The following is a 26418-nucleotide window of genomic DNA, read 5'->3' as shown; positions in this document are numbered from 1 at the left end:
AGAGGCATATAGTGAAAGTAAAAAAATGAAATTTCACTCTGGATTTTAAAATTATTCACCCACTGTTCTCCTCTGCCTAAAAAGCTCAGAAATGGCAAGTAAAGAGAAGCAAATCACCAATGTCCCTGGGGCACTGGAAGCAGCATAGGTGCCTGTTTGCAGTAAATTAGTAAATGGCTATGACAACTTTAAAATAAGATTTTTTTACAAATGTAAAACCTACTTGTACAGTTTGGGAAGACTAATTCATTTAGCGAATCTTAAACAGTCTGCATCATATGCTGCTTGAAACTGTCTTTTAAGCATGTTTAAGCCTGAATGATTGAGAAAACACATAGTTACCCCTTTGCTCTCTATGTATTGTTGGATCTGAGACAGTGTTATAATGAATACAGGGATTAAAAGATAAAATATGATTGGTTGCTTTAAAAAAAGGCTTAAAAGCTTGTAATTTCATCTGATCCCTTAAAAAAATAAAAGAAATCTTGATGGAAACACTATATTTAAATTATGGTTGAAGTGATTTGATAATGCTTTTTAATTTAACAGCAGGCAAGAACTGTGTAATGCGTATACATAGTTTATGTAATGCATAAAACTAATGCTGTAATGAGCAGCCCACTAGCCATTTAAGAGAGCCCACCTGGAGCTCCATAAAAAACCAAGTTTTTCTCTGTCTGATTGGAACTTTAAATGAGGCAGAAGAGGGGCATCAACTACCTGACAGGCCATAAATGATTGCTTGTGGGTTGTGTTCAGGTAGGTGAATCATAAATTCTGTAAATCAGAGTAGACAGTGCTGAGCCAGGTGAACCAATGAGCTGATGTGGTATAAGGTAGTTTTATATGTTCATTGAGTTATCAGATTCTTATATATTCTGAGCCGCATCAAATGGTAAATCAATTATCAATGATTAGTTTAGGAGTCCTGCTTGCTTAGATGAGGAAAATAAACTTCTTCTAGAAATCTCTAAATGTGAAGAAAATGCTGTTGTCTACAAATATAAAGTTTTATTTCCATACCTTGTAAATTGCCGGCTGTCTTCATGTACTTCCATCTCTGTGCTTTTAAATTCGTTTAATTCTTTCCGTATTGCTGCCTAATTTAAACCAGACAACATAAGATGAGACAGTTCTTAAATTGAAGTAATAAAAGTATAGTTTTTCTTCACAAAGTAGATAATGTTTTAATTTTTATGCATTTTAATATAAGATCACTTACATTTCCTGTGCACTTCTCATCCCAATTCAGATATATATTCAGTAAAGACAAACTTTTCCCCATATGAAGTTGTACATAATAGTGTTTCAACTGTAACAAGAGATCTGCCTCTTCGATTGCCCAAGTTACTTTTAATCCAAACTTTTTTGCAATTGCTGCCATGTAAGTCCAAGTTATGATGACATAAACCTTAGTCCACTCCCTGAGTGCTTTCAACCCGCCCCTTAGGATTGTGCAGTAAATGTGAAGAGTAGCATTCAATAAGTTGCTATAACAATAATCCTGGTTGTCTTTTTCTTTCAAAGTTCATTTTCTTTTCCATATGCTATGCCCTTTATTTAAACAGCATTATCAATAATTGCAATAGAGAACAAAAACATAGTTGGCAATAGCAGGAGAAGCTGGGAGTGGCTGTGGCAGAAAAGAGATTTATCACTAAAAGCAGTCACCTGTTTATGTACATCAGTAGAGGAGGTTATTGTAGCCTACATGCCAAGAGGGGTGGATGGCTAAAGGTTCAAGCATAGCAGCTGGACAACTGCAGGATTCCTGCCTCTCCTGCCACAGGACAAGCTTTTAGGCATGAAATACTAATGTCTTTCATCTACAAATTAGCTATACTATCAGTTTTATGTACAGATAGGCAAAATGTTTAGACATTACAAGCCTATATTTTCAGGTGGCAGATATTAAAGCACAGCAGTCATTCAGAGTACTTTACATGAGTAATGAACACTAAAATTAGAGAAAGATCGTAATCCATTTGCTCTCTCTTCATTTATCCCACAGTAATTTCTTTAAAAGGCTGGCTGTCTACATGTGAGCATGTACACACACACACACACTCAAAGATATTAGCGCAAATGCTCTTATTATAGAATAATTGCTGCTTTTAACTGCTCCTAGCTTTAAAAAAATACCACTAATATCTCTCAATAATCTTTTACAAAGAGCATCTCATTAGAAGCACACATCTTTCATTACAGGGCAGAATTACAGCACAACACAAATATTATACAAGGTTGCCACAATGAAATTTCAAACCACAGCCTCCTGATTCTTTCGCTTAACTCTTGGGTTAATCTCCAAGTATGGGGTTTCAGCAACAGCAAAGAATTATGGCCTAGTATAGCCATCATCCTGTTCTAGTGGAACTACATGTTTGCAGCTAAAAGTCCCAGTCTTGCATCTACTCCTCTTTCCCATGGCAACATTTAGCGATGCAAAACATTATGGTAATACATTATGGCACATCGCTGTTTGAAATGTTCCCTTATATCCTGCAAGTAGCTAACAACAAAGGGGAGGAAGCCAGTGGTTTGAGTGCCAGACTAGGATCTGGGAGATCCAGGTTTGCATACCAATTCTGCCATAGAAGCCAGCTGGGTGAGCTTGGGCCAGTGCAGCTTAAACTACCTCACAGGGTTGTTGTTTTGAAGATAAAATGGAAGAGAGGAGAACAATGTTGTAAGCTGTTTCAGATCTCCACTGGGAAGAAACATGGGAAATAAAAATCTACATAAATAAATAAACTCCATGCAACGATGACACCATAGTTTTGCCTTTCTTAAATGCTATGGGGGAAGGAAGAAACAACTACTGTTTTTGGAAGTGCTGCATGTCAGCCATAATGTCTAGTTATGGTCTTAGCTGTACAAAGCTCAGAACAACCTAGTGAGACTAAACCTCCCACTTCTTCTCAAAGGAAAAACAAATCAGGTGGAGAAGAAAGAGTCCCATCTTCCTAGATCTTCTAAAGCAATGGTTCTCAGCCCATAGATTGTGTACTACTGGTGAGATGCAGTTTTTCATACTAGTTACTAAGAAGTCACTCTCCTTCATTCCACATGTCCACCTGACATTGTGCTGACCCTACCTGTCACTGATTATAAATCTGTGACATTTTGGCATGGTACTAGCAACTGTGGATATTTGGTGTTTTTCCTAATGCCCTTCCCACTAGCAAGTATCTTTGATGTGCTGTTTCCTGCCCACCCTACTTTCCAGGGAGTATCCAAAGTGATTTTGCAAATTTTTGTCCTTAAAAAACTTACATAATGATAAATATAATAACAGAATGTGTGTAAACATACAAATACCTTTCTTGAAAAAAATGGGTTTCCTGTTTCTATCATGGTGGGACCCAGATTCTTTAACAGAGTGAGTGGTGGGACAAAAAGATGAGAAACACTGTATCAAAGTTAAAAGTAAGGACAGGGTTGGCAGAGGAAAAGAAGGGTGATACTAAAGTTTCTGTGAGATCTTACAGGGGGCGGGGGCGGGGGCGGGCTACAACTTGCTTCTTCCAAACATAATCTATATGTGGGCAGGAAATGAAGATTACAAACAGCAGCCAGAGACTGTGAATAGATGCCATGGTATCACTCACACCTCTCTTGTACATCACTACCAAATCTTCATCCAACAAGCAGATGCATGAGATACTCCAGTCTGAATGAACTGACACGAAGGAATGGCTGCTAAGGAAACAGTCACTGCTCAAAAGCCAGATGGGCAGTGCAATACTGAGGCATGCTGTGCTGTTGGCACCTGCATACCTGCAGATCTGTTCCCAAAAGACTTTTCCGGCCGAGCCCAACAAGGCCTCAGCACGAAGTGTATACCTCGCCGTTCCCCTGACAACCCCACCAGCACCCTCCAGTTATTTTATTCAATTTTTTGCCTGCTCTCCTTGTAAACAGGTTCAGGGCAGGTTACATAAAAATACAATTTAAAATCACAATAAAATCAAACATTCATAATACCCATAAAATATACGGCCTGCAATCCCCAAGATGGCAGGTCCTCAACCTTAACATCTACCCGTTTATAGTAAACAGAGGGGAAGGAGGGAAAAGAAAGGGAAAGGAATGAGGGGGCAACATTCAAGTCAGACTGATTTGTATGAGGGGGGCCCAAGATGTTAACAGCCCTCTCCCAACAGGGGCCAATATGATAAACAGCCCCCTCCCAGCAGGAGACCGCACTACCACGACAGGACCACAAGTAGTAAGCAAAGGGGCAGCCACAGCGCACTGCACGTTAACATCTCCATCCTCTCCACCAGAAAGCATTGAGGTCCCGCATTGAGGTCTTTGACTGGGGGAAGCCGTCCATGGTGGGGGGAGTCCAGGTTCCAGGGTGGCAGGCCTCACAACTCTTTGAGCAGGTCATGAGTCTGTGCCCCCCTGGCTCTGCCAGGGACGCCTAGCTGCCCCATGCAACCTGGGTAGCTGGACCCTCACCACACAAGGGGGCTATACCCCAGCCACAGAACAGCACCAGCCTTGTGACACCCTCCTGTGCTGGTATTGCATGGTCCACTGAACAGGGCTGGCATCCCCCACCAAGCTGCATACACATGGGTGCAAGGGGGGGGGGGTCTGCTACCTGCTTCCGACCTCCTGGTTCCCACAAAGGATCTTCTTATGCAGATGATGGCAGCATCCTGGTGATAACCTTTGTTGGGAAGGTGGTCACAGGGATCTCGGTCTGACAGTTGCCAGATCCACTCTGTGCCCTCTCACTACTGCTGGCTGGCTTTGCTGCATCAGGGTGGAATGGCTGCTCGCCGCAACCAAAAAGATCATCTGGGGATGGCAGATGGGAGGATGGGGGAGTCTCATCCAGCTCAGACAGCCTGCGAGCTACCTGGGCCGGTCCAATTGGGACTGTTAAGACGGTGAGAACTGACAAAGAGCTGGCATGTGCTTGCACCATAACATGCACGTGCTGATCTCCCTGGACCAGTATACCATGTGGAAGTGCCCATCTGGGGAGCGGGATTGGCCCTCCCACCACCTTTTCCTTTCCTTCTGTACTCCCTGGGTTAATGGTCTTAGTCAGAACAGGGGACTGGCAGAGAGGACCCCCTACTGGCCATACGCTCCCGCCAATCATCCTCACCTCTGGACACGACGCCATCTGCCTGGCATCTTAGACCCCAGCAGCACAAGGAGGGGTTGATAGGCCTCCCCCATGCATGTGGGTGAAACCCCATGTCCCATGCCACCATGTGAAAGGGAGACGGGGCGGGGGGAGATGTAGCAAGCTTTGGGTGTTGATCATGTGAGGGAGGGAGTCAAGGGGTTGTGGGGCCACCCTTGCAGGGGAGAAGGTGCAGGAGCGAGCTCACAACCACCCTGGCTCACAGTCATGCTTTTGTCTCTGCCTGAGCCTGGGGCCTGGCTGCAGGCGGGCTGTGCAGGACTCCAAAATGGGCTGCAAGGGCAATGCCCCAATGGCGGAATCAGGTGTGGCTCCCTGGGCGCAGCTGCCCCTTTGGTGGATGTGGGCCATGCCAGCTCTCTCCTGTGTGATAGCACTCCTGGCCCTCAACCACAGAACAGTGGGGCCAGGTTTTGAGGGGTGACACCACTGAGAGATGGGCAGGCTGGGGAGGCCAGCACCTCCTCCCCTTCTTACCCATCAGGGTGTCCTCAGTCCTCCCCAGGCTGTAACTTGGAATGGCATACCTGTATGGGAATGCCAGAGGGGGTTAGTAATCTGCCAAGTGGGATTTAGCTCCCCTTCTGTGTGCCAGTGTGAGGGACCGCCCGGATTTTGCAAAGTTTCCTCCACGCCATCTTGCGCAGCTTCTTTGTTGAGCTTCAGCCATAGAGGCCAGCATTTGGGGTGTGCCACTGGTGAGGGGTTGGTACCAGCAAGCAAGCCAGGTTGGCTGGTTCCTTGACTCCCTCTTGTCTGTGCGCCCTCAGCTGTCCCCAGGCTGCAACTCTGAACAGGTTACCTAAACTGGAACAGGTTACCTAAAAGGGATGGTTAGTCTGCCAAGCAAGAATCAGCTCTCCTCCCTTGTGCTGACACCTTGAATTTCACAAAATTCCCTGCGTACTCTTGGCCCACCACCATGAACACCCTCTCCTGCCTTGCACTCTAAGTCTCCAAAGTAGAAGGTCCTTGGGGAGAGTCTCCGACCACGTTCCTGCTTACCTGGAGTCATGGGTGCCCTGGCTGGAGGTTTTGTAGGATCCCTAACTGGGTGCAAGGAAGGGAGCTCAGCCACGATGTGGGTACAAGTGGATTGGTCCTTGTGGTAGTCGGCATCCAATGCTTTGCCGAGTCACTTGGGTTGGGGGTTGGCTTTTCCCACACAATGGGCGCCTATAGGCTATGTCACTTTTTTGAGGCATAAGTTTGCACTGCTCATAGGGGCGTTCCAATGTCCAAAATGGCTTAGGGAGTGGATTCAGTTGCTCCCGACCCCCAGCCTGCCAGTGCAAGGACTTACACCCTGGTTACACCAGCACTCTGCCCCTGTGGCTGCATGCCAGTGGGAGACCCGGGCAGAGTGGCGCTGGGCTGCTGCACCATGGGTGGGGGGACGGTTACAGTGGGATAAATCTGGGAAATGTAATTGTAACTCCTAGTCAGCTTCCAGGGTGATTTCAGCTCCCCCCCCCCCGCCCCGCCCCCCAAGGATTGCACTGCAAGTGTGTGTTTCCAGTGCATGCTTTTTTGCAAATGAAATGTGCTCCATCATGGCTGGGATGGACAATTGCTGCATGCATCGGCAGGAGTTTCTGCTACAAATAAAAGAGAGAAGCTTAGAGATATGAAATTATTCTTAGAACACGTGTTTGTCACTTGCCTTGTCTGCAGGTGTTAACCTTGCCCAGGGCTTGTCGGCACGACGGTCATAATCTGGAGAATCTGTCACTTCCACATACTCATGAAAACGTAAGATTCTCCTTGCTTGTAGTTCAGCCACTGTGGGTCTCAAGCTTAGCTGTAAAAGAGGGTAAGTAGAAATGTAATAACCTAAAGAAAATATTAGGCCACACAGTTGACCTTGAGCAATTTTTTTTTTAAAAAAGGTGTAAACATGTTATTTTTAAATGTCTAAAAAAGGAATGACCTTGGGAGTATTAACCAAAACCAGAATATAACACAACCTGATTTCTCACTATATTATTAAAAGTGATAGGACTTAATTTAAAACAACATGCACGTGCTTAATTCTTTACTGCGAAGACTTAGGCTTGGGTCACATGTAGCATCTATTTGACATCACATGAGCAGGCCACAAGCTTTTATAGTCCCCTTCCCTACATACACTGTGATTGATTCCCTAAGCAGCACTTGCTAGTTTGATGTTACATCTACAGCAGCTACCTATGATTTTTATATGCCAGAATATTTATGGGTACCTATACGGTTGAAATTAAATCAAGTAGCCAAACTAGTCTTTAATCCACTCTGGGCCAAGGTTTTGCCAAGAAGATTCTATTGCTCCATCCCCTTTCCTTTAATGCAGGAACAGCTAACCTTTTTGCTGGCAGAGCCCAAAGGCTACTTCTCAGGTAGGTGGTGGGGAGTGTCAGCGGTGGTGGATTCTCCTTCCCAGTGTGCTCCCCCAGCACCACTGGGGAGATGCTACACTGGTGTTTACACTGATGGGTCATCCCACAAAGCTCCACACTTCTGGCAATGAAGGCCTCACTGTGGGACTTGGTCCGATGGAGCTATGCAGCAGCACACCATGCTACTCCCCAGGAAGATGGTGAGAGGTGGGCATGCACACTGGGGTGCCCTGCCCCAGTTCCCAGCTGTGGAACTGGCTGAATTGTAGAGCTTGGAGGGGCTGCAGCCACCATCCTTCCTCACAGTGCTCCTTTGTTATGGTGGCCCACAGCACAGCAGGGTGGCTCCCCTGGTGTGGCTTCACAGCTGGCACTTGCATGGCCCCATGCGATTACCTTCCACTTTTGCTGCCTCAGGAAGGCACTGCAAATGGGTAAAAATATCCCTGGCATTGCTCAGCAGTAATCTGGCCTCATGAAGCTATCTGATCCTTTTTGATCCATCAAGATCCGTATTGTCTACTCAGACTGGCAACAGCTTTCTAGGGTCTTAGGCAGAGGTCTTTCACATCACCTACTACCAGATCGCTTTAACTGGAGATGCTGGGGATTCAACATGGAACCTTCTGCATGCCAAGCAGATGCTGTCCCACTGATTCAAAGCCCCTCTCAAGTCACAGGAACACATGGGAGGGGGACTCCCACCATGAGTGACAGGGCTTAGCATGAGTGACCGGTTAGCCAACAGCAAGCTACCAGTCACTAGCTATTTACCAACTGGTGACCCCTGTCTTAGTGATCAGTTTATCTCAGGGCTTTTTAAAAAACAACAACAACAACAAAAAGATACCAGTACTCATATATAAGGTTGCACCAATTTCCACCAGTTCACACCTTGAAAAGAGCTGCTCAGTACTGGTGAGTACTATCACAAAAAATCTCTGATTTAACTGATGTTTATCTGTTTCTGATTGTAGTGCACACCAATACTACGTTTGTCTGACCTGCGTATTTCCAATCATTAAAGACATGTTTAATGTCTCTCTGTTCTGCAGTCTGTCTGCTGGTGGTGCCAAATGGCTTCTTCTTCTGCCTGCTCTTCAAGATTCCCCCTGGAGATACAAGTGCATCCCCACATTTCATAGCAGTAGCTCTGCAGATGCTACTGTAGCTAACATTTTCTTAGATTCCTGAGCTTTTAGTTTATTTAACTATAACAGTAGGGCCCTTTCTAGCATCTCTGAAATTTTTTAAGGAAGATTCCTGGGATGAGAGGTATCATCCCTGAGAATGCCATCTCAATTGGATAGTAAACAAAGTGTGTTTTTCAAACAAAAACAAATATAACTACACAAACACATAATAATGGAAAAAAAAGAATTGAAAAGAAAATGGAAACACACACCCTGACAGAGAGAGACTTGAAGTGGCAGCAGGATCATGTGTCATGTTTTCACATTTCTGCCCTCAGGACTAGCACATTCCTGCTCTTAGTTTTCATTCCAGTCCTTAATCGCTACTGTTACATTGTACATGAAAGTATCTTTCAGTACTTCAAAAACGCAACTTAGATAGTGTATCACCCTTAAAACTGATACAAACTCCTTGGTTCAGGGACCTGCGGTATGCGACATATGCAAACAACAGCATGCAGATACACAATTTCTTCTAAAGCAGTTCCGTTTGCTGATTTTGAGATTCCCCAAATTTCAGATGTGCCATAGGGGCTCTAGGAGGCATGTCATTTTCTAGGTGAAAAATAATGTAGTAAACACCTGTGATTTTCAGGGGCCAGTGCCATTTCTCACTGAAAGATGGTTTCAGTGTGCACTTTAATTTGAAGGGTGGGTTTCACTCAGGCACACATGAGGGAAAGCAGCAGTAGGGCAAATCAAATCTTTTTTGAAGAAAGGAAGACTTAAGCATTCAAGGATGAACAGCTGTGGTTAACTTAAGCCGACACATATTTGTAGGCAGGGCTTTTTTTCTGGGAAAAGAGGTGGTAGAACTCAGTGGGTTGCACTAGGAGAAAATGGTCACATGGCTGGTGGCCCCACCCCCTGATCTCCAGACTGAGGGGAATTGAGATTGCCCTCCGCGCCGCTCTGTGGCACGTAGGGCAATCTCAACTCCCCTCTGTCTGGAGATCAGGGGGCGAGGCCACCAGCCATGTGACCATTTTCAAGAGGTTCCGGAACTCCATTCCCCCACGTTCCCCCTGGAAAAAAGCCCTGTTTGTAGGGTAGTTATATAAAATATATTTTCCACTAATTTGCACACTATTTCTACAAACTGTATCCTCCACAGGTGAGATCATATCAAGATGTGTTTACTGTTACATCCACATTTTGTAGTCATAACATAGCCTAGGTCATGTGGAACATATTCCAATTAATAACTATCATGCATCCAGCAACCTGGATTCTTTAGTATTGTCAGATACATGTGGTGAACAGGGACAAAGACTGAACCCGTTCAAAACATGAGGTTTCTTGTGATGCTGGCTCCAATGCAGCACAGTTTCAAGAAGCCAGTTTGCAGTGATTAAAAAAAGCCAGGACAGTCAGAGGTTAGAATGGGATCTGGGAGAACCAGGTTCGAATCCCCACTCTGCCATGGAAGCCCTCTGAGTAACCTTTGGCCAGTCACATCCTCTTAGCCTACCTACTTCATAGGATTGTTGCAAGGATAAAATGGAGGAGAGAGGAACAATGTGAGTCACATTAGGTCCCCATTGAAGAGAAAGGCAGGATATAAAGTAAATAAAAAAATTAAGCAGGTGGAACAAGCCCAGTTTCTGTTTTTATTGTTCTCTCATACATGACACTTTATGTACCTGTCTGCTGAGACTGCGTTTTAGTTCTCTTTTAGCTTCTTGCTCCTCTTCTTCATTCTTCTCTATTTTTAGATGGGGAAAAAAGAAAGCAAATTTAAAAGGTATGTTAATTATATAGCAGACATGTTTGGTTAAAAAAACTTCAACATTTGTATTTCTAGTTTGCTCCAGTTTATGCTTTTTAAATTTCATCCCTCATTCTTTCTCTTAATCCCTGCACCATCCCTAACACACAAGAAACAAAGAAAGGATAGTCACTGTCATTTCCAAGCCTCAAAGCTGGAGGCCTGAAGGTTGCATTTACACTCTAGCCCTTAGCTAGTGTTCCTTTGGGGGAACAGTAGTTTTCTGCTTCTCCCTTTATTCATTTTAACTTCCTTGACTCCCATGCTGCCCTTCAGCCCCAAGTGAGGGCTGCACAGAATGCTTCTAGCAGAATATGCTGCTGTGTTTTGTGACAGCATCTGTGCTTCCTTTCACACCAGTCCAGCACTGGGGCAGGGCAAGAAAGCTATATATTCAGAAGAAGCTATCCTGTCTTAGCTCAACTGATCAGGCAGTTGAAGATAGGGCCCTATATAGGCTAGCCTAGAAGTTGTGCTCATGATCCTAAAGTATAACTGGGGCACAGCAGCTAGGAGAAATAAGACTGAAGCAAGAAGCAAGCAGGCTCAAGTCAGTCACACAACAGCTGAGTCTGACAGTGTTTGGAACAAACTGGGTAGGAACTGGGGGTCTTGTCAGGCATCTGAGGAGGGGGAGAGGGGCTGGGCTACAAAAGCATAGTTCCCATATAATGACAAATCATGGGTTGTCATTACAGAAATGTGACTGAGAAAATCCTTGGACTTGCTCACTAGCTGGTTTGTGATTACAACTGAACTACAAATTATGATTTCTACTCTTCCCTACAAATCAGGATTCCAAACCATGTATCTTCTCTGAGGGAAGAGGAGGAAAATGATAAAAATACGATTTTCAGCAAAAGTGGAAGTCTTTCATTATTGAGCCATGCATGAAGGGAGGAGAAAGGAGACATGCAAGTCAGAGGATCATCCAGAATTATTCCTAAGAACTCATGGTTTGGCATTACATATTAAATTATGTCAGTATCACTGGACACTTTGCTCACTGGAAGCCACTGCAACAGATTTGGCAGAACTATTCAAACCTCCTTCTTGAATGCTAGACATGTGAAATAAACCTCTGTCCTCCTTTGGTTGCTAAAGGCCAGATACAAAACATGGCACATTTCAGACAGGTGTCTAAGATTTGCTGACTTTTAGACTGTGTCACAATCTATTTGTGAGTTTAAAATATTAGCATACTAAAAAGCATTCCTAAGGATATTTGTAACATTAAAATTACAACTCATAAAACAAAAATAGAAGCCACTATCCCCAAATGCAAACAAAAACAAAGCAAGTACATATAAACTTTGTAAAACCATCTGCCTCTTGTTAGGGGAGTTAACACTTCAGGATCTTTCACAACTAATGCAACTATTTTATGTTTGCAAAATGTCTTCATGTTGGTAATCCAGCACTAATTATTCTAAATTGCTATCACCTCTCACAATGTGAACTGATTTGAGTAACCTTAGTAGGCCAGATGCATCTTGTAACTTTTGATATTATTTCAAATCCTTCAGCTGGATAAAATAAATAATTACATCTCATTCTGGTTTTAGATGAAGGCAGGTAAAGCAATAAAGTAAAATATTTCGTTTTAGATGAGGGCAATTTTTGTAATTGTCAAGGAATCAGCAACAGCAACCTACTATCAACGTAGTTTATTGACAATGTGAAAATGAAACCATCTGGGTTGAGCTGTGCTCTTCCTAAAGTTGGCTTGCACTTCCTTCACCACAACCAAAAGCTGTAATTAAGTGATCTACAAAGATGCTGAAAACAGGTTGGATGATGATGTACTAACTGCAGATTGATTTGCAAGTTATACTTGCAGCCACTGCCTTGTGAGAACGCTTCCACCCAGATGTCATCCGCCCACTTGCACTCACTCCATGGCAGTTTAGCCCTCTAACTTGTACCCTTTTATACAGTGGCTTTAATGTATAAAAATAATGATGGCATTTTATACAACAGGACCTTCTAGTTCATTTAAACTTTGATCTGTCTATTTGTCTCATAAAGACTATACATTGTTGTACTCTAATATAATCACAAGGAGCATAAAGCTATTTTTTCATTGTGTTTCTTTGTTTAGATGATTTTGTATGCTTGCTAGGGAAATGAGAAAGATAAGCAGAACTCTAGAATAATGTGATGTGGCTGAAAGTTTGCTTGATTTGAAGTTACATCAGGTTTCTAAAGCTAGTTCTGACAAGAGGACAAACTCCACAGACACTATAACTCCACAGCTACAATATTTTAAATGTATAATGATTACTGCCTAACTCCCAGTAAAGGATTAAATATATTTAACCTCCTTATTACAATGCAATACAATAAACTATCTGCATGAGAAGTACGTTTTGGTCACAAAACATGATGTCTGATTCAAATCATTGTGCAGGATACTATTATAAACTGGGGATAAAGGGAGAAAACCCCAACCTGAGAGTCATCAGGGCTCATTTGGAGGGGGAATGCACCGGAACACCATTCTGGTAATTCCCCAAACAGTCAGGTGGCCCCACCCGCCTGACTTTGAAAAATGTGGGGCCATTTAGGCCTTGATTGGGGCCGAAACGGCCCGGATTGAGGCCGAAACAGCCTGGATCTGGTCGGTGCTGGGTGGGGAACGCTCCCCTGCCTGGAACCAACCCGATCCCGGCCATTTAGGCCCCGATCCAAGCCAAAACGGGTATTTGGGCCCGTTTTGGCTTGGGTTGCAGCCGAAAAGGCCCGGATAGGGGCAGAAACCATCTGGATCAGGTTGGTGCCAGGAGGGAGAAGCCTTCCCCACCTGGCAGTGAACAAGTCCAGGCCATTTAGGCCCCGATCTGGGCCAAAACGTGCCCAAAACGGCCACTTTTGGCCATTTTGGGCCCGTTTCGGCCTGGACTGTGGCAGAAATGGCCTGCATTGGGGCCAAAACCATCTGGATTGGGTCAGTTCCGGGTGGGGAAACCCTTTTTGGACATTTTGGGCCTGTTTCAGCCTTGATTGTGGCCAAAACTGCCTGGATTGGGGCTGAAACCATCTGGATAGGGTTGGTGCCGGGAGGGGGAAGCCTCCCCCTCCCGGCACCAACTTGATCCCATTTCTGCCTGGATCAGGTGAAACTGTCCTGATCGGGTTGGTGCCAAGTGGAGGAAACCTCCCCCAACTGGCACCAACCCAGTTCCAGCCCCGATCTGGGCCCAAAATGGCCATTTTTGGCCATTTTGGCCCCCTTTTCCACTGGGATCGGGGCCAGAATGGCCCTCCCCTATGTGGCACTGACTTGGTCCAGGCTGTTTCAGCCATTATCCATGCCCAAACGGGCCCCAAATGGCCAAAACCACCAGGATTGGGTCAGTGCCTAGCAGGGAATCCCCCCGCTGCCCAGCACAACCTGATCTGGGCTGTTTTGGGCCTGATCCAGGCAAAATGTGCCCAATATGGCCATTTTGGGCCCCTTTCGGCCTGGATTGGGGCCAAAACGGCCCTGATCGGGACACTGCCAGGTGGAGGAACACTCCCCCCTTTGGCAGCAGCTGAATCCCAGCCATTTCGGCATGGTCAAGGGATGTGACATATGCTAACGAGTTATGCTAATGAGTTCCTGCAGCTCTTTTTCTATGAAATGACTCCTGAGAGTCATTATTATAAACTGTCTACTTTGATCTGCAGCACTTTAGAAATCTAGATAAGTCAACAAAGCAGCCAAAATTCCTTGCCCTAAAATTTGAGTTGTTCTTGGTCTAATCCTGCACTATCCAAGTGTTTTCAGTTAAAACAAACATAAAATCTTTTTGGATGCTTCTTGTAATACTTTTGGATGAAATAACCAAGCATACAAGAAACAATGAAAAGTTGACTTCATTCAAAAGAATTTTTATTTAGACACAGCAAAGTAAGAGGAAATAATTTGGCCTAATATACGTTTGTTTTATTAACAGTGAACATTAAGGATATAATCAGTATATTGAGTATGATTACTCTCATAATGTAAACTTGCTATTACTTGCCTTATTAAAATGCTTATATTTTTCTCAGTTACAGATTAAAATGCTTACGCTTCAGAATGTTTCTTTGCTCTAATTCTTCAGATGTAGGCCTCTGGCTAAGCCTCCTGCAAAAAAACAAAAGCCATTAGGGCGTAACACCACAAAGTTTTATCTGTCCTAGAGGGGCCTGATTTTCAAACAAACTTTCAAATGTCTATTTTCAGTAAGCAGTTGTCCATATTAACTTAGGTGCTGAAATAAGGAAACAATTGAAATACACACATTATCTTTTCAGCTATGTAACTGTAAACCTGCTGTAGATAGTGGTTAAGTGGCTAAGCTATGAATCAGCAGTCTGCTGTTTTAAATCCTATTACTGCTATGAGTTCAGCAAGTGGCATTGGGTAAGCCACTCCTCTCAGCCCCAACTCCCCAGCTCTACTATGGAGATAATAATACGCTGACTTTGTTCACCGCTCTGAGTCAGGCACTATGTCTAGAACAGCGGTACATAAGTGCAGTTATTATTATATTGTATAAATCGATAATATGATTACTTTTAAGCCAGTAAAACTGTGCAAACTTTAAAAAGAGAAAAAAAGAGAACAAATCTGTAATCTTTGGAAAATATCAGCATCTGGCTTAATTGAAATAAAGTGAGTAACTCATACATTAACTGTAGAAAACTCGTATCTACTTCATTGGACTCAATAAAGGCTGTGAGGGGGACCTATTCAGGAATTACATAATTTTAAAAAGCCAGATTTCTGCAGTAAGACCAGACAAACCCTGTGCACAAGCCAACATGCTCTTTGATTCTCAAGCAACTCCATAAATAACATAAAAGTTGAGTGAATCTATGCAAGTTTTGATTTAACGAAAGTAATTATTCAGTAATATGTCTGAAGCTCAGACTTCTTTAGTAAACCAGTGCTTATCATGTAACAAATTAAATTTAAAAGTGAGCTTTGACAAAGTGAGCTTTGGCTCATAAAAGTTTATACTCTAGAAAATTTTGTTGGTTTCTATGGTGCTACTGGACTCAAGTTTTATACAATTAAAATAATTCATCTTCAAAATCTGAAAAGGGTATGTATTTACTCTAGATCTACCAGGAAATGTGAGGAAGTGGGATTGTTATGTGATCAAGATATTATAACAATTTCGAATTGCTAAAATGAAAAGAACCAATGAGTCTATTCTATTAAAAGCAAAAAGTCAGCCAGATCCAACTCTAACATTGTAGTTGGTTTTCTTTTCATGCTGTTAAGATGCACCTTCAGCTCCAAAAACTGGAAAGCAACACTGTATGCCAGATCCCATGCCTTCCTTTCATTCTTTGCCCACCTTCCAAACCTACTCAGATTACACCTATATACCTCACTAGCTTTGTGCCGATCTGATGTCTGATTTCCTGCCTCTCCTCTTCCGACGTTCTCTGCAAGATGTTTTTGTCTTCTAGTTCTTTTTTTGATGGTCTGTTGCCAAGTTTGATCGCAAGAGTATCCCTACGACGGATTTTACTTGCTAAAGAGCCTGGGGGCAGGAATGGGGAAAGGGGGGAGACAGCAAGGAAGTTTATTAAAAAGGGAGACTTCATTCTTTTATGCTCAGGTTTCACATTCCAAGTCCCAGCAAGGGCTTTTAAATGCAACACACATACACCCTTTACCTATTTGACCTTTTCAACAGAAGAATTTAATTAATATCAGAAGCTGAACAGTTTCAAACTGTTTCATGCCAACAAAAAAGTATGAATAACTTAGAAAAAGAACAACCTGCTAGCTTGTTACACCCAGACAGATCACAAGCTTTGACTGATGCCTAATGAGACAATCTATATATAAATATAAAGACAAGCGTCCTGACTGACTCATCAACACCCAGCCCAAACCCCTGGACCTAGAAACGTGAAATTTGGGGGAAACGTTCCTTTTGTGATGTAGAGACTGACTAAGAAGGGATTTTAAGAAATTAACCGCCTAAGAGGGTCAAAAGGGGTAAAATGTGTTTTCCCATAGGGATACTCTTCCCTGTGTGGCAGGCAGGCTGCTCCTCCCCCTCTCCGCCAACTGCCAACTCAGCCACTCTTTGCTGAGGTCATTTGCATATGCGGCCTGATTGGTCATCAACCCAACATTCTAAACAGTATGCAGTTGCTGTTGGGAGTCATTGAATGTGTCCTGAGGTAAAAATACACCTCCCAGTCTTCCCCTCTAGGGTTGCCAATCTCCCTGTGGGGCCTGGCTTTCCTGTGGGGCTGGCAGGCTCCTGCCTGCTCACACCCTCCCCCTCCCTGATGGGTCAGCTGTGGAACTCTGTGTTCTGAGGTAAAAATCAGGTCAAGGAAACTGCAGACAGTTGAAGAAAGACAGTACAAGACTCCTATATAAGGATTCTATACAAAAATCAGTATGGCAACTGAGTTTTTAAATGTTCATGAGGAGATGGTGCACGACCTTTCTAGGGGCCATTTCAATGTGAACCTCTCACATGATCCTGCCAAAGTGCCCACCACACCATCCTTCCCTCAGTCCAACTGCACCTCACACCTCTCGCAGCCATCACCTCTAACTGCTTCCAAGAATCCTCCTATACCAGACAAGCCTCCCTGAATACAGAACTAATCAAGTAAAATGGAGCCCCACAATTCAGGAAAAGGAAATTATTATGAACAATAGTACAAAAGACTTGTATTGAAATAAAGTGAACAAGTGCTCAATAAATATGTAGTGATAATAACATTAAATATCTTATATAGACTATATGCAATGTCCAAATTCCAATTCAAAAATATTTTTCCACGTACATTCATTCAAATATAGGCAACAGCGATCAAATTCATTTATAAGTCCAACTACACCTTCTGATGTGTCTTTCTTTTTCTTCTAGGTGCGTGGATCCAGGGTGTTCCTGAGGAGGTATGTATAGCTTACACAGGTAGATGAAAGATAGGTCAAAAACTACTGTCTTGAGTATCAGATTCTCCAGTATGCAACTTTTTTCTTGCTTCTTATAGGTGGATCCAGAAAAGACAGGAGCTGGTCCTGTTTAGAACCTGACAAGTGACCGGTTACAATAAACTTGTTTCATATGGAACCATTTCATCAGGGGTTTTGTCACCATTTCCACCAACAATCAACAGACACACTTGTAGAGCTCCTTTGTGTCTGTCCTGGCACACCCAGAATCAAGCCGTGCATCCTGGAAGACAAGTAGAGAGGCGCTCGCTTCCATGGAAGGTCAAGGCTCACTCAGGCATGGCATATGATGCTTCGCTACCTTCAAGCTGCCTCTTAACCTCATCCATGCAGAAACATCCCTGTTCAGTATTTCAAAACAAAGCAACATGGCCCAAGTTCTGCAGAACTGTAAGCTCATTGTTTAGGATGAGAGCACCATGGTGCACAAGGGGTGTTTTGAGGCACTGAGCATAACCCTCAAAGATGTCAGGGGCAACAAAAGAGTGATGGGGGGAGTCAATGTGCTGCTGGCTGGAGACTTTTGGCAGACTCTGCCAGTAGTCCCGAGGGGAACTCGAGCTGATGAAGTTACCGTGTGTGTCAAGGTGTCATATCTGTGGGCCCTCATCAGGAAACTCTCACTAAGAAAGAACACGAGGGTCCACTTGAGAGGCGTCTGCTGAGGAATTCTCTGAACTCCTACTAAAAACAGGGGATGGAGAGTATCCCGAGTCCAAGAGAGAGATGACCATCCCTGCAGGCCTGGGCACAGTAGTGATGGCCCTAGCAGGCCTAACAGCCATGATATACCCTGATATCATCACTATCATAGAGAAGTCCATGGACTGGCCATGCAAGCGTGTCATTCTGACCCCCAAGAACAACAAGGCTGCCATCATTAATGAAACACAACTCCTCGAAGGGGCAGAAATGGAGCACAGATCTGTGGACTCCATGGTGCAAATGAATGACACGGTCCACTACTCCGTGGAGTTCCTCAACACGCTTAACTCTCCTGGCTTCCCAGCCCACAAGCTTCTCCTCAAAGTGGGGCCCTCAGTTATGCTGCTCCAGAACCTCAGCCCACCCAAGACTGTGAGTGAAAGCCCTCCACAGGAACATCATCGAGGCCACATTGTTCACAGGCAGTGCTTGGGCGTGTTCATACCACGTATACCACTCATATAATCAGAGAACCCCTTCGAATTCAAGAGACTGCAGTTTCCCCTCAAGGCCTACTTTGCTATGACGATAAATAAGTCCCACTACCATTAGTGGTATGGGGTACCACTAGTGGTACCCCATACCACTACTATACTGCTTGGGTTGGTGTTCATACCACGCATACTACTCATACCATCAGAGAACCCCTTCGAATTCAAGAGACTGCAATTCCCCCTCAAGGCCTGCTTTGCTATGACGATAAACAAGTCCCAGGGCAGACACTTAAGGAGACAGGAATTGACTTGAAGGAGGACTGCTTCTCACATGAGCAGTTCTATGTGGCCTGCTCTAGAGTGAGCTCAACCAGCAGCCTGGTAATCCTAGCACTTGAGGAGAAAACCACCAATGAGGTCTACAAAGAGGTCCTTCAGTAGAAAAAAAAGGTTGTATGTATTTTTCACTATTTATTGCACTACAATCTTTTCCTTTTAAAATCTCTTCAATAAACATCACATTTCAAAATTCACTGCATCAGTTTTCTGCATCAATATGCTTTACTTTATTCAAACACCTTTGTGAAGCTCGGGTACTATGCTATTATATTACAAAGCCAACTCAACCCTCCCCGCCAAAAAACCCAAAAAATGGTACAGACTCATAAGCATTATAACTGGATTTAAAGTAGTTAAATACTGTAGCGAAGCACAGGCATCAAGCTAGTACATATATCAAGACAGGTGTCTTCACTGACTCATCAATGCCCAGCCCAAATCCCTAGACCTAGAAACATGAAACTTGGGGGAGAACATTCCTTTCATGATGTAAACCCCCACTAAGAAGAGATTTTAAGAAATCCGTCCCCTAAGGGGGTAAAAAGGGGTAAAATGTGTTTTCCCAAGGGATACAGCTTCCCTGTGTGGCTGGCAGGCTACTGCCTGCTTGCACCTCCGCCCACTGCCAGATCGGCCACTCTTCCCTGATTGGGCCAGCCTTTCAATATCATTCGCATATGAGGGCTGATTGAGGCTCACAACATTCCTCATTTCACCCCCCACCCCACCCCAAGACAGTTGGAACACAGAGATCATTTGCGTATGTGGCCTGATTGATCCTCACTCCCCACATTCTAAACACTATGCAGTTACAATTGGGAGTCATTGCATGTGTCCTGAGGTCTAATGCACGTCCCACTCTTCTCCTAAAAGTTCACTAGGGTTGCCAATCTCCTTGTGGGGCCTGGCTTTCCTGTGTGGCTGGCAGGCTCCTGCCTGCTTGTACCTCCCTTTCTCTGATTGGTCAGCTATGGAACTCTGTATTCTGAGGTAAAAATCCAATCAAGGAAACTGCAGACAGTTGAAGAAAGACGGTGTAAGACTCCTGAATAGGGATTTTATATAAAAATCAGTACAGCAACTAAGTTTTTAAAAGTTCATGGGGGGGGGGGGGAATACACAAACCAAAAAATGTTACATACGTATAAGCAGGGCTTTTTTTCTGGGGAAAGAGGTGGGCGAACTCTCACCTGGGGCAACTTCCAGGAGGAGGTGGCATGCCTCTCAGTACATGCATGCACACTCCCGGGTCTGTGCGATGACATCATTTCTGGGAAGTGATGTCATCACACAGGCCATGGACGTCCCGGGAACTCTCCTGTACTCCATTGGGGGCCCGAAATAGCTCGGATTGGGCCTGACTTGGCCTGGAATAGGTTGCTGCCAGGAGGGGGAACCCTCCTTCACCCGATCTGAGCCATTTTGGCCCTGATCCGGGCTGTTTCAGTCCCTAAATGGGCCCCAAACGGCCAAAACGGGCTCAAAACGGCCCAGATCGGGCCTAAGTTGGTCTGGAACCGGTTACTGCCGGGCGGGAAAACCAGGCACATGGATATTTTAAAGAGGTGCAGGAACGCTGTTCTGGTGCATTCCGGCTCAAAAAAAGCCCTGCCCATATGTATTATAACTGGAATTTAAAGTAGTTAAATACAATAGCGAAGCACAGGTATCAAGCTAGTTTGGTATATAGCCCTTGCTTTAGCATGTGATATGAGTAGGTTTTCTATCATATTTCATTTTCTCTCTCCTTGTTTCTTAATGTCTTCATAACTGCAAAAGGATTACTGTATATTTACCAATCAAAAAAGTGTTTACTGCACAATACGTCATGATCAAAGTTCACCTGTTCTCTAAATCATACTCAACGAGTGTCATGACATTTCCATACACAAAACCTTTTATCTTCCAATCAGAAAACTTTTAAGGCCTGAACTAATCCAGCTGGGCTGTGGAGTTCAAGAGGCAGGGCTATATAGACAGGAGCAGATATGATACTTAATGACTGGAATGGTTTCTGAAGATTCAAAGCACATTTTTACCTTCTCCCATTTAAATAAATGCTTGCTATTAATACCTCTAGAAAAGCACAGTGCTTATTTTGAGACCCTTGCAAGAGCAACCTCTGCTTGCTACTCTTGGCACTGGGTGGTCACATCCTCCCCAACAAGAATCCTGGAGATGGAAGGTAAGATGGGCAACAAGTAAAACTTAATGGGACACACATTGCACTCCATGGAAACTTAATATCCAGAACCACAGTTCATGCAAACACCAGCCATAATAATGATGATGAAACACATTTTGGCTTATATCCTAAACCCTTCCTCCTCATTTCTGCAGTTCCTCTGCTTTTAAGCACTTTCTGCTCAATGCAAGATGCTGAGCATGAAGCAGCTAAAGAGGGAGGTATGTACTTTACTACAGGATAGCACCACAGCAGAGGACACACTATGGAAGTGGAAGGAAGCATAAGGATCTAAGCCTTTGGTAAAGAAATAAGAGGTTATGTACAGGGCTTTTTTCAGCTGGAACGCTGTGGTATGGCATTCCGGCACCTCTTAAAAATACCCACATGACTGGTGGGTATTTGGGCCCGAAACGACCAGGATCAGGCCACTGCCGGGTGGGGGAATGCTCTCCCACCCAGCAGCGTCCTGTTTCAGACTGATTTGGGCCCAATCCAGTCCGTTTTGGCCATTTGGGGCCTGTTTTGGCCCAATTCGAGTCTGAAACCGCCAGGATCAGGCTGCTGTCAGGTGGGGAAGTGCTCTCCTGCATGGCAACAGCACTTTCCAGGCCAATTTAGGCCCAAATGGCCCTAAGTGATGTCATCACGCAGCCCTGGGAGCGTGCACACATGCAAAGCGCACACGTGTATGGTACCCACTGAGTTCCACCACCTCTTTTCCCAGGAAAAAAAAGCCCTGGTTATGTATATATGCACAATTGTAGTTAAATTCCTGCTGTATCACTATTAATTCAGTGTTATTGTCCTCGAGCAATAATAGCATTGGTGTACATAAACTACTGCAACTTGTACTAGACACCAGCCTTTCAATACCAAAGAACACCGCAACCTAGCATTCCACAGCTATAAAAGTACATTTCCTCTGATAGCAAACTGATTTTTTGTATCAGAAACATATGTGGGAAAATTCAATTACAAAGCACCCTCGAACGAAATTCCAGCACATTGCATGAATGGAAAGCATACACACACAAAATCCCTCCACACACTAGTTACACCACTGTTACAGGGAGTCACTCCAGGCCAGTCACTCCTTTGTTTCTATGCCAGCCCTGGAGCATGTAAGCCATCACAGTTCCTTGTTTTGCAGTACAGACAGACAAGTAGTGCTCAACAAAAAGGATAATACTTACTTTTGTAATATAGGCAATCTCACAGGGCTGCTTCTTAAGAAAGCATTTTATACTTGGCTTCCAATACCAGATTACAACATATATGCATTTTACATCAGCCACAAAGGATGCGCCTGTGGGTTTTTTGTTGGGGGAAATGGGTTAAAATAGTTTAAAATCAGAGGTGCAATGGATCTTGAATCGATAGAGAGTCAAATGTCTGTTTGCTTTTTAAAAAAACATTTATGTCTAAAGGAAAAAGGTACACAGGATTGCTACAAAATAAGAAACTCTGTGAGCTACATTTTGCTGCTATATACTACAAACTTAGACCATGAGAACAAGAAGAAGAAGTAACAATGGGGATTCTTCCTGGTTTTCTTGACCCTGAGAGAAAATCACCTGACCTATCGACCAATAATAGTTTACAAACATATCTCAGGGCCAAGCTACACATGACGAATGACACTTGAACAGCAAGTGTATTTCTCCCTGTTCACTTGCCCTCCACTCAACCCACTTGCTGTTCAAGTGTCATTCGTCATGTGTAGCTTGGCCCCAAGTGTCCCAAGCTTCCAGGCTATTGGCTCTGTGCCAGGTCCTCTTCCAGGTCAATACAAACAATAGCACAGAGAGTAAATACATTTAACCCCATAATGACAGAATGTCAGACCTTGCAACATATATTCCAACACCCCTTCTCAAGGTCTAACATGGAAGTCATTATGCATCCATAGTTAACAAACATTCATCTTTTATCTTAACATTAGGATCAAACATATTCAACATCTCACAAAGATATTCAAACTTTGTTTTAGACAGTGGCTTAGTCAGGATATCAGCCACCATTTCTTCTGTGCGACAATATTCAATCTCAATTAGTCCCCTCTGGTACATATCTCTCACAAGTTCACATTTAAGTCCAATAGATCTGCTTCTTGCTTTGGTACTTTCTCCTTTGTATATAGCGATACACGCTTGATTGTCCTCAAACATAACTACAGGTATAGGTTCATTTATCCCAAAGTCCTTCAGCAAGTTAAAAATCCACTCTAGTTCACTGCAGGCACTTGTCGCTGACACACATTCAGCTTCCACTGTAGACTGTATTACAATAATTTGTTTCCTACTAGTCCAGTCTATCAGTCCATCTCCATAAAAGAACAAGTATCTGCTTGTTAATTTGTAGTTACTTGATTCTTCTCCCCAATTAGCATCCATATATCCAACCAAACTTGGCTTTTCAGATGGAGAAATTCTCTGTTTTAGGTTCGTTGTTCCTTTCAGGTATCTTCCTAGTTTCTTTATCGCGTTCCAGTCATGATGATTAGGAGAATTTACTTTTCTGCATAAGATGCCAACAACTACTGTAGTATCAGGTCTTGTAGTTTTGCTCAAGTACAGAAGTTTTTCAACTGCTTCTCTGTATTCACCAACATTCCTAAGTGGTTGTCTATCCCTTTCTTTCAGGTAATCTGGTTCAAGTGGTACACTTGATACATTGCAGTTTTTCATACCAACAGCTCCTATAAAGTTCAGTATTTTTCTTTTCTGGCTCAAGAGAAAGGTTCCATCTTCAAGTCTTTCAAACTGTATTCCGAGGTAGTGTTTTGCATCTCCAAGCTGCTTGACCTCCACCTCTTTGTTAGTCCATCAACTATTTCTTTAATGTCCCATCTGTTTTGACAAGATATGATCAAATCATCAACATAAACGAGAATGTACTGGTATTGTCCATTTTTTCTGCATTTCCTTGCTTAAATCCTTGCTTTTGTAGTAACTCTGATATTTTGTCATACCAGACTTTCGCTGCTTGCTTTAGGCCGTACAAACCTTTGTTGAGCTTGTACGAGTGATCTACTAGTCCTCTGATCTGAAAACCTTCATATAGATTTCCTCAGATAATTCTCGGTGAGAAAAGCTGTCTTTATATTCAGGTGCTCCACTATCATGTTTCTTGATGCTGCAATACTAACTAGTTTCCTGAACGTTGCATGGTTGATAACGGGTGCATAAGTTTCAAAGTAGTCAGTTTCATATTCTTGTGAGAATCCTTTGGCTACTAGACACACCTTGTATTTTTCCACAGTTCCATCAGCATTATACTTGATTTTGAACACCTATTTGCATCCAACAGGTTTTCTGTCTGGAGGTAAATTTGTAAGAGTCCATACTTGTTTTACATTTATGGATTGTAGTTCTTCTTCCATTGCTTCAATCCATTTGTCTCTTTCTTCTGCAGGTAGCTTTCTAGTTCTAAGGCTCTTTTATAAGTTGCACAGTTTCACAAAATACGTATTTCTTTGGTGGGTTTCCTTTATTGCTTCTTACTGATTGTCTCACAGTGATTGCTGCTTCTGTCTCCTCTGGTCCAGTTTCTGCTTTCCCTTCTGTTTGGGTAGTCTCTTGAGAAGGAGGATTTGCCAGTTCCCAGGGTGTCACTGCAGGTAACCAATCAACCAATTCTTCAGGAGCAGTCTCTGAAGCATGAATTATTACTCCAATGATGGATCTGAGTTCTTATAAGGTTATTGTTGTGTATTAAAAAGCTCCACTGTGAACTTAAGTTGTTGTGGATTATGATTAAATATCATATATTTGTATCTTGATTGATATATTAATTCTTATTAGTAAGTCAACACGGGATTTTCTCTGCTTTTGTAAGTGTTAGAAGCATGTGGCAAATGATTCTCATCCACATATACCACATTGTGTTCCTTGATTCTGTGTTCTTGAGGATTGTAAATTCTGTATCCTTTTCCACCAGTAGGATATCCCACAATTAGTCCAACTTCAGCTCGAGGATCAAGCTTTCCTCTCTTCTCCTTCAGTATGTGGGCATAGGCCTTGGAACCAAAAGGTTTGATGTGCTTCAGACTTGGCTTCTTGCCAAACCAGGCTTCAAATGGAGTGATGCCCATCACCTTTGAAGGTATTCTGTTGTGTAGGTAAACTGCTGTGTTCATAGCTTCAGCCCATAATCCATTGGGTAATCTAAAATGTATAGGCATACATCTGCACATTTCCTGTATAGTTCTGTTCAATCTCTGAGAATATCCATTTTGTTGTGGCGATTGAGATATAGTTACTTTGTGCTCAATGCCTTCAAGTTCCAAAAATCTCTTAAATTCTGCATTGCAATATTCTCCACCACCATCAGTACATAGACTCTGTGCTTTGCCAAACTTATTCTTAACTGTGGCAACAAAGCATTTGAATTTCTCAAGTGTTTCATCTTTGCTCTTCATCAGGTATACAAAGTTGTATTTTGTTTTGCTTTCAGTAAAAGTTGCAAAATACTTGTTCCCGCCAAAAGACGGCACTAGTGGGCCGACAAGGTCAGAGTATACAGTTTCTAGAAATTCCTTATTATGAGTAGTAGACTTCCCTGCGTATCTTGGGCCAGTCCCCTTTGCTTTGTGTCACATCTTTCTTTTGCCTTGTCACAAACAGGAACAGAGATTCCACAGAACTTCTCAACACTTTGCACACTACGGTGTCCTAATTTGACATGTCATGAATACAGACATCTGCGGTGATCACAAACACCTTGACTAGTTTGACAATTTGTCCTTAATCATCATCAACAACTTCTGAGTCTTCACTAACATCCACAATATAATGAAATCCATCTTTCTTCCTCCACAAATTCAATGCCAGATTTCTCACCAACAATCATGCTTTCATACAGTTTGTTCTTGAGAATCACCATATGATTATTTTCTACAAGTCTCTTAGCTGAAATCAAATTCTCTGCTGCTTCAGGAATCAGTGCTACATTCTGTAATTTAACAGACACTATATCTCCAGTAGTTGTAAGCATCTTAATTGGCACTGTTCCAATCCCTTCCACATGAAGTGGTTCTTTATTTGCTTGTAAAAGTCTGGGTCTTTTCTCAGTATGAAGTTCACAAAAGGATTCATGGCATTTGCACACACGTATACATGATGAACTATAAAGCATGAACAATTTCTTATTCTCAACATCCTCATTATCACAAATTCTTAGCAAATAATCATTTTCAACATTTTTCTGAGCATATCTCACATTCTCTCTCATTGCATTACAGTGATTTCCTCTGACTTGAGGTCTGAAATTCCTTC

At 43.2% G+C, this 26418-nt stretch overlaps 1 protein-coding gene across 2 annotated transcripts in view; it reads right to left on the bottom strand.

Moving 5' to 3' along the window:
* Positions 1 to 26418, bottom strand: part of PHACTR2 (phosphatase and actin regulator 2) — a 92332-nt gene that overhangs the window by 2854 nt on the left and 63060 nt on the right. For both annotated transcript variants that reach the window (XM_054982826.1, XM_054982832.1), the window contains 5 exons: positions 15875 to 16031; positions 14565 to 14620; positions 10382 to 10443; positions 6830 to 6971; positions 1024 to 1096 (listed from right to left, as the gene is read on the bottom strand). In XM_054982826.1, coding sequence (XP_054838801.1) covers positions 1024 to 1096; positions 6830 to 6971; positions 10382 to 10443; positions 14565 to 14620; positions 15875 to 16031 — 490 coding nt within the window. The remainder of the gene's footprint in view (positions 1 to 1023; positions 1097 to 6829; positions 6972 to 10381; positions 10444 to 14564; positions 14621 to 15874; positions 16032 to 26418) is intronic.

This window comes from Eublepharis macularius, chromosome 1, assembly GCF_028583425.1.
Source record: "Eublepharis macularius isolate TG4126 chromosome 1, MPM_Emac_v1.0, whole genome shotgun sequence".
In the NCBI taxonomy this organism is placed as follows: domain Eukaryota; kingdom Metazoa; phylum Chordata; class Lepidosauria; order Squamata; family Eublepharidae; genus Eublepharis; species Eublepharis macularius.
This window is presented reverse-complemented; position numbering and strand designations above follow the sequence as displayed.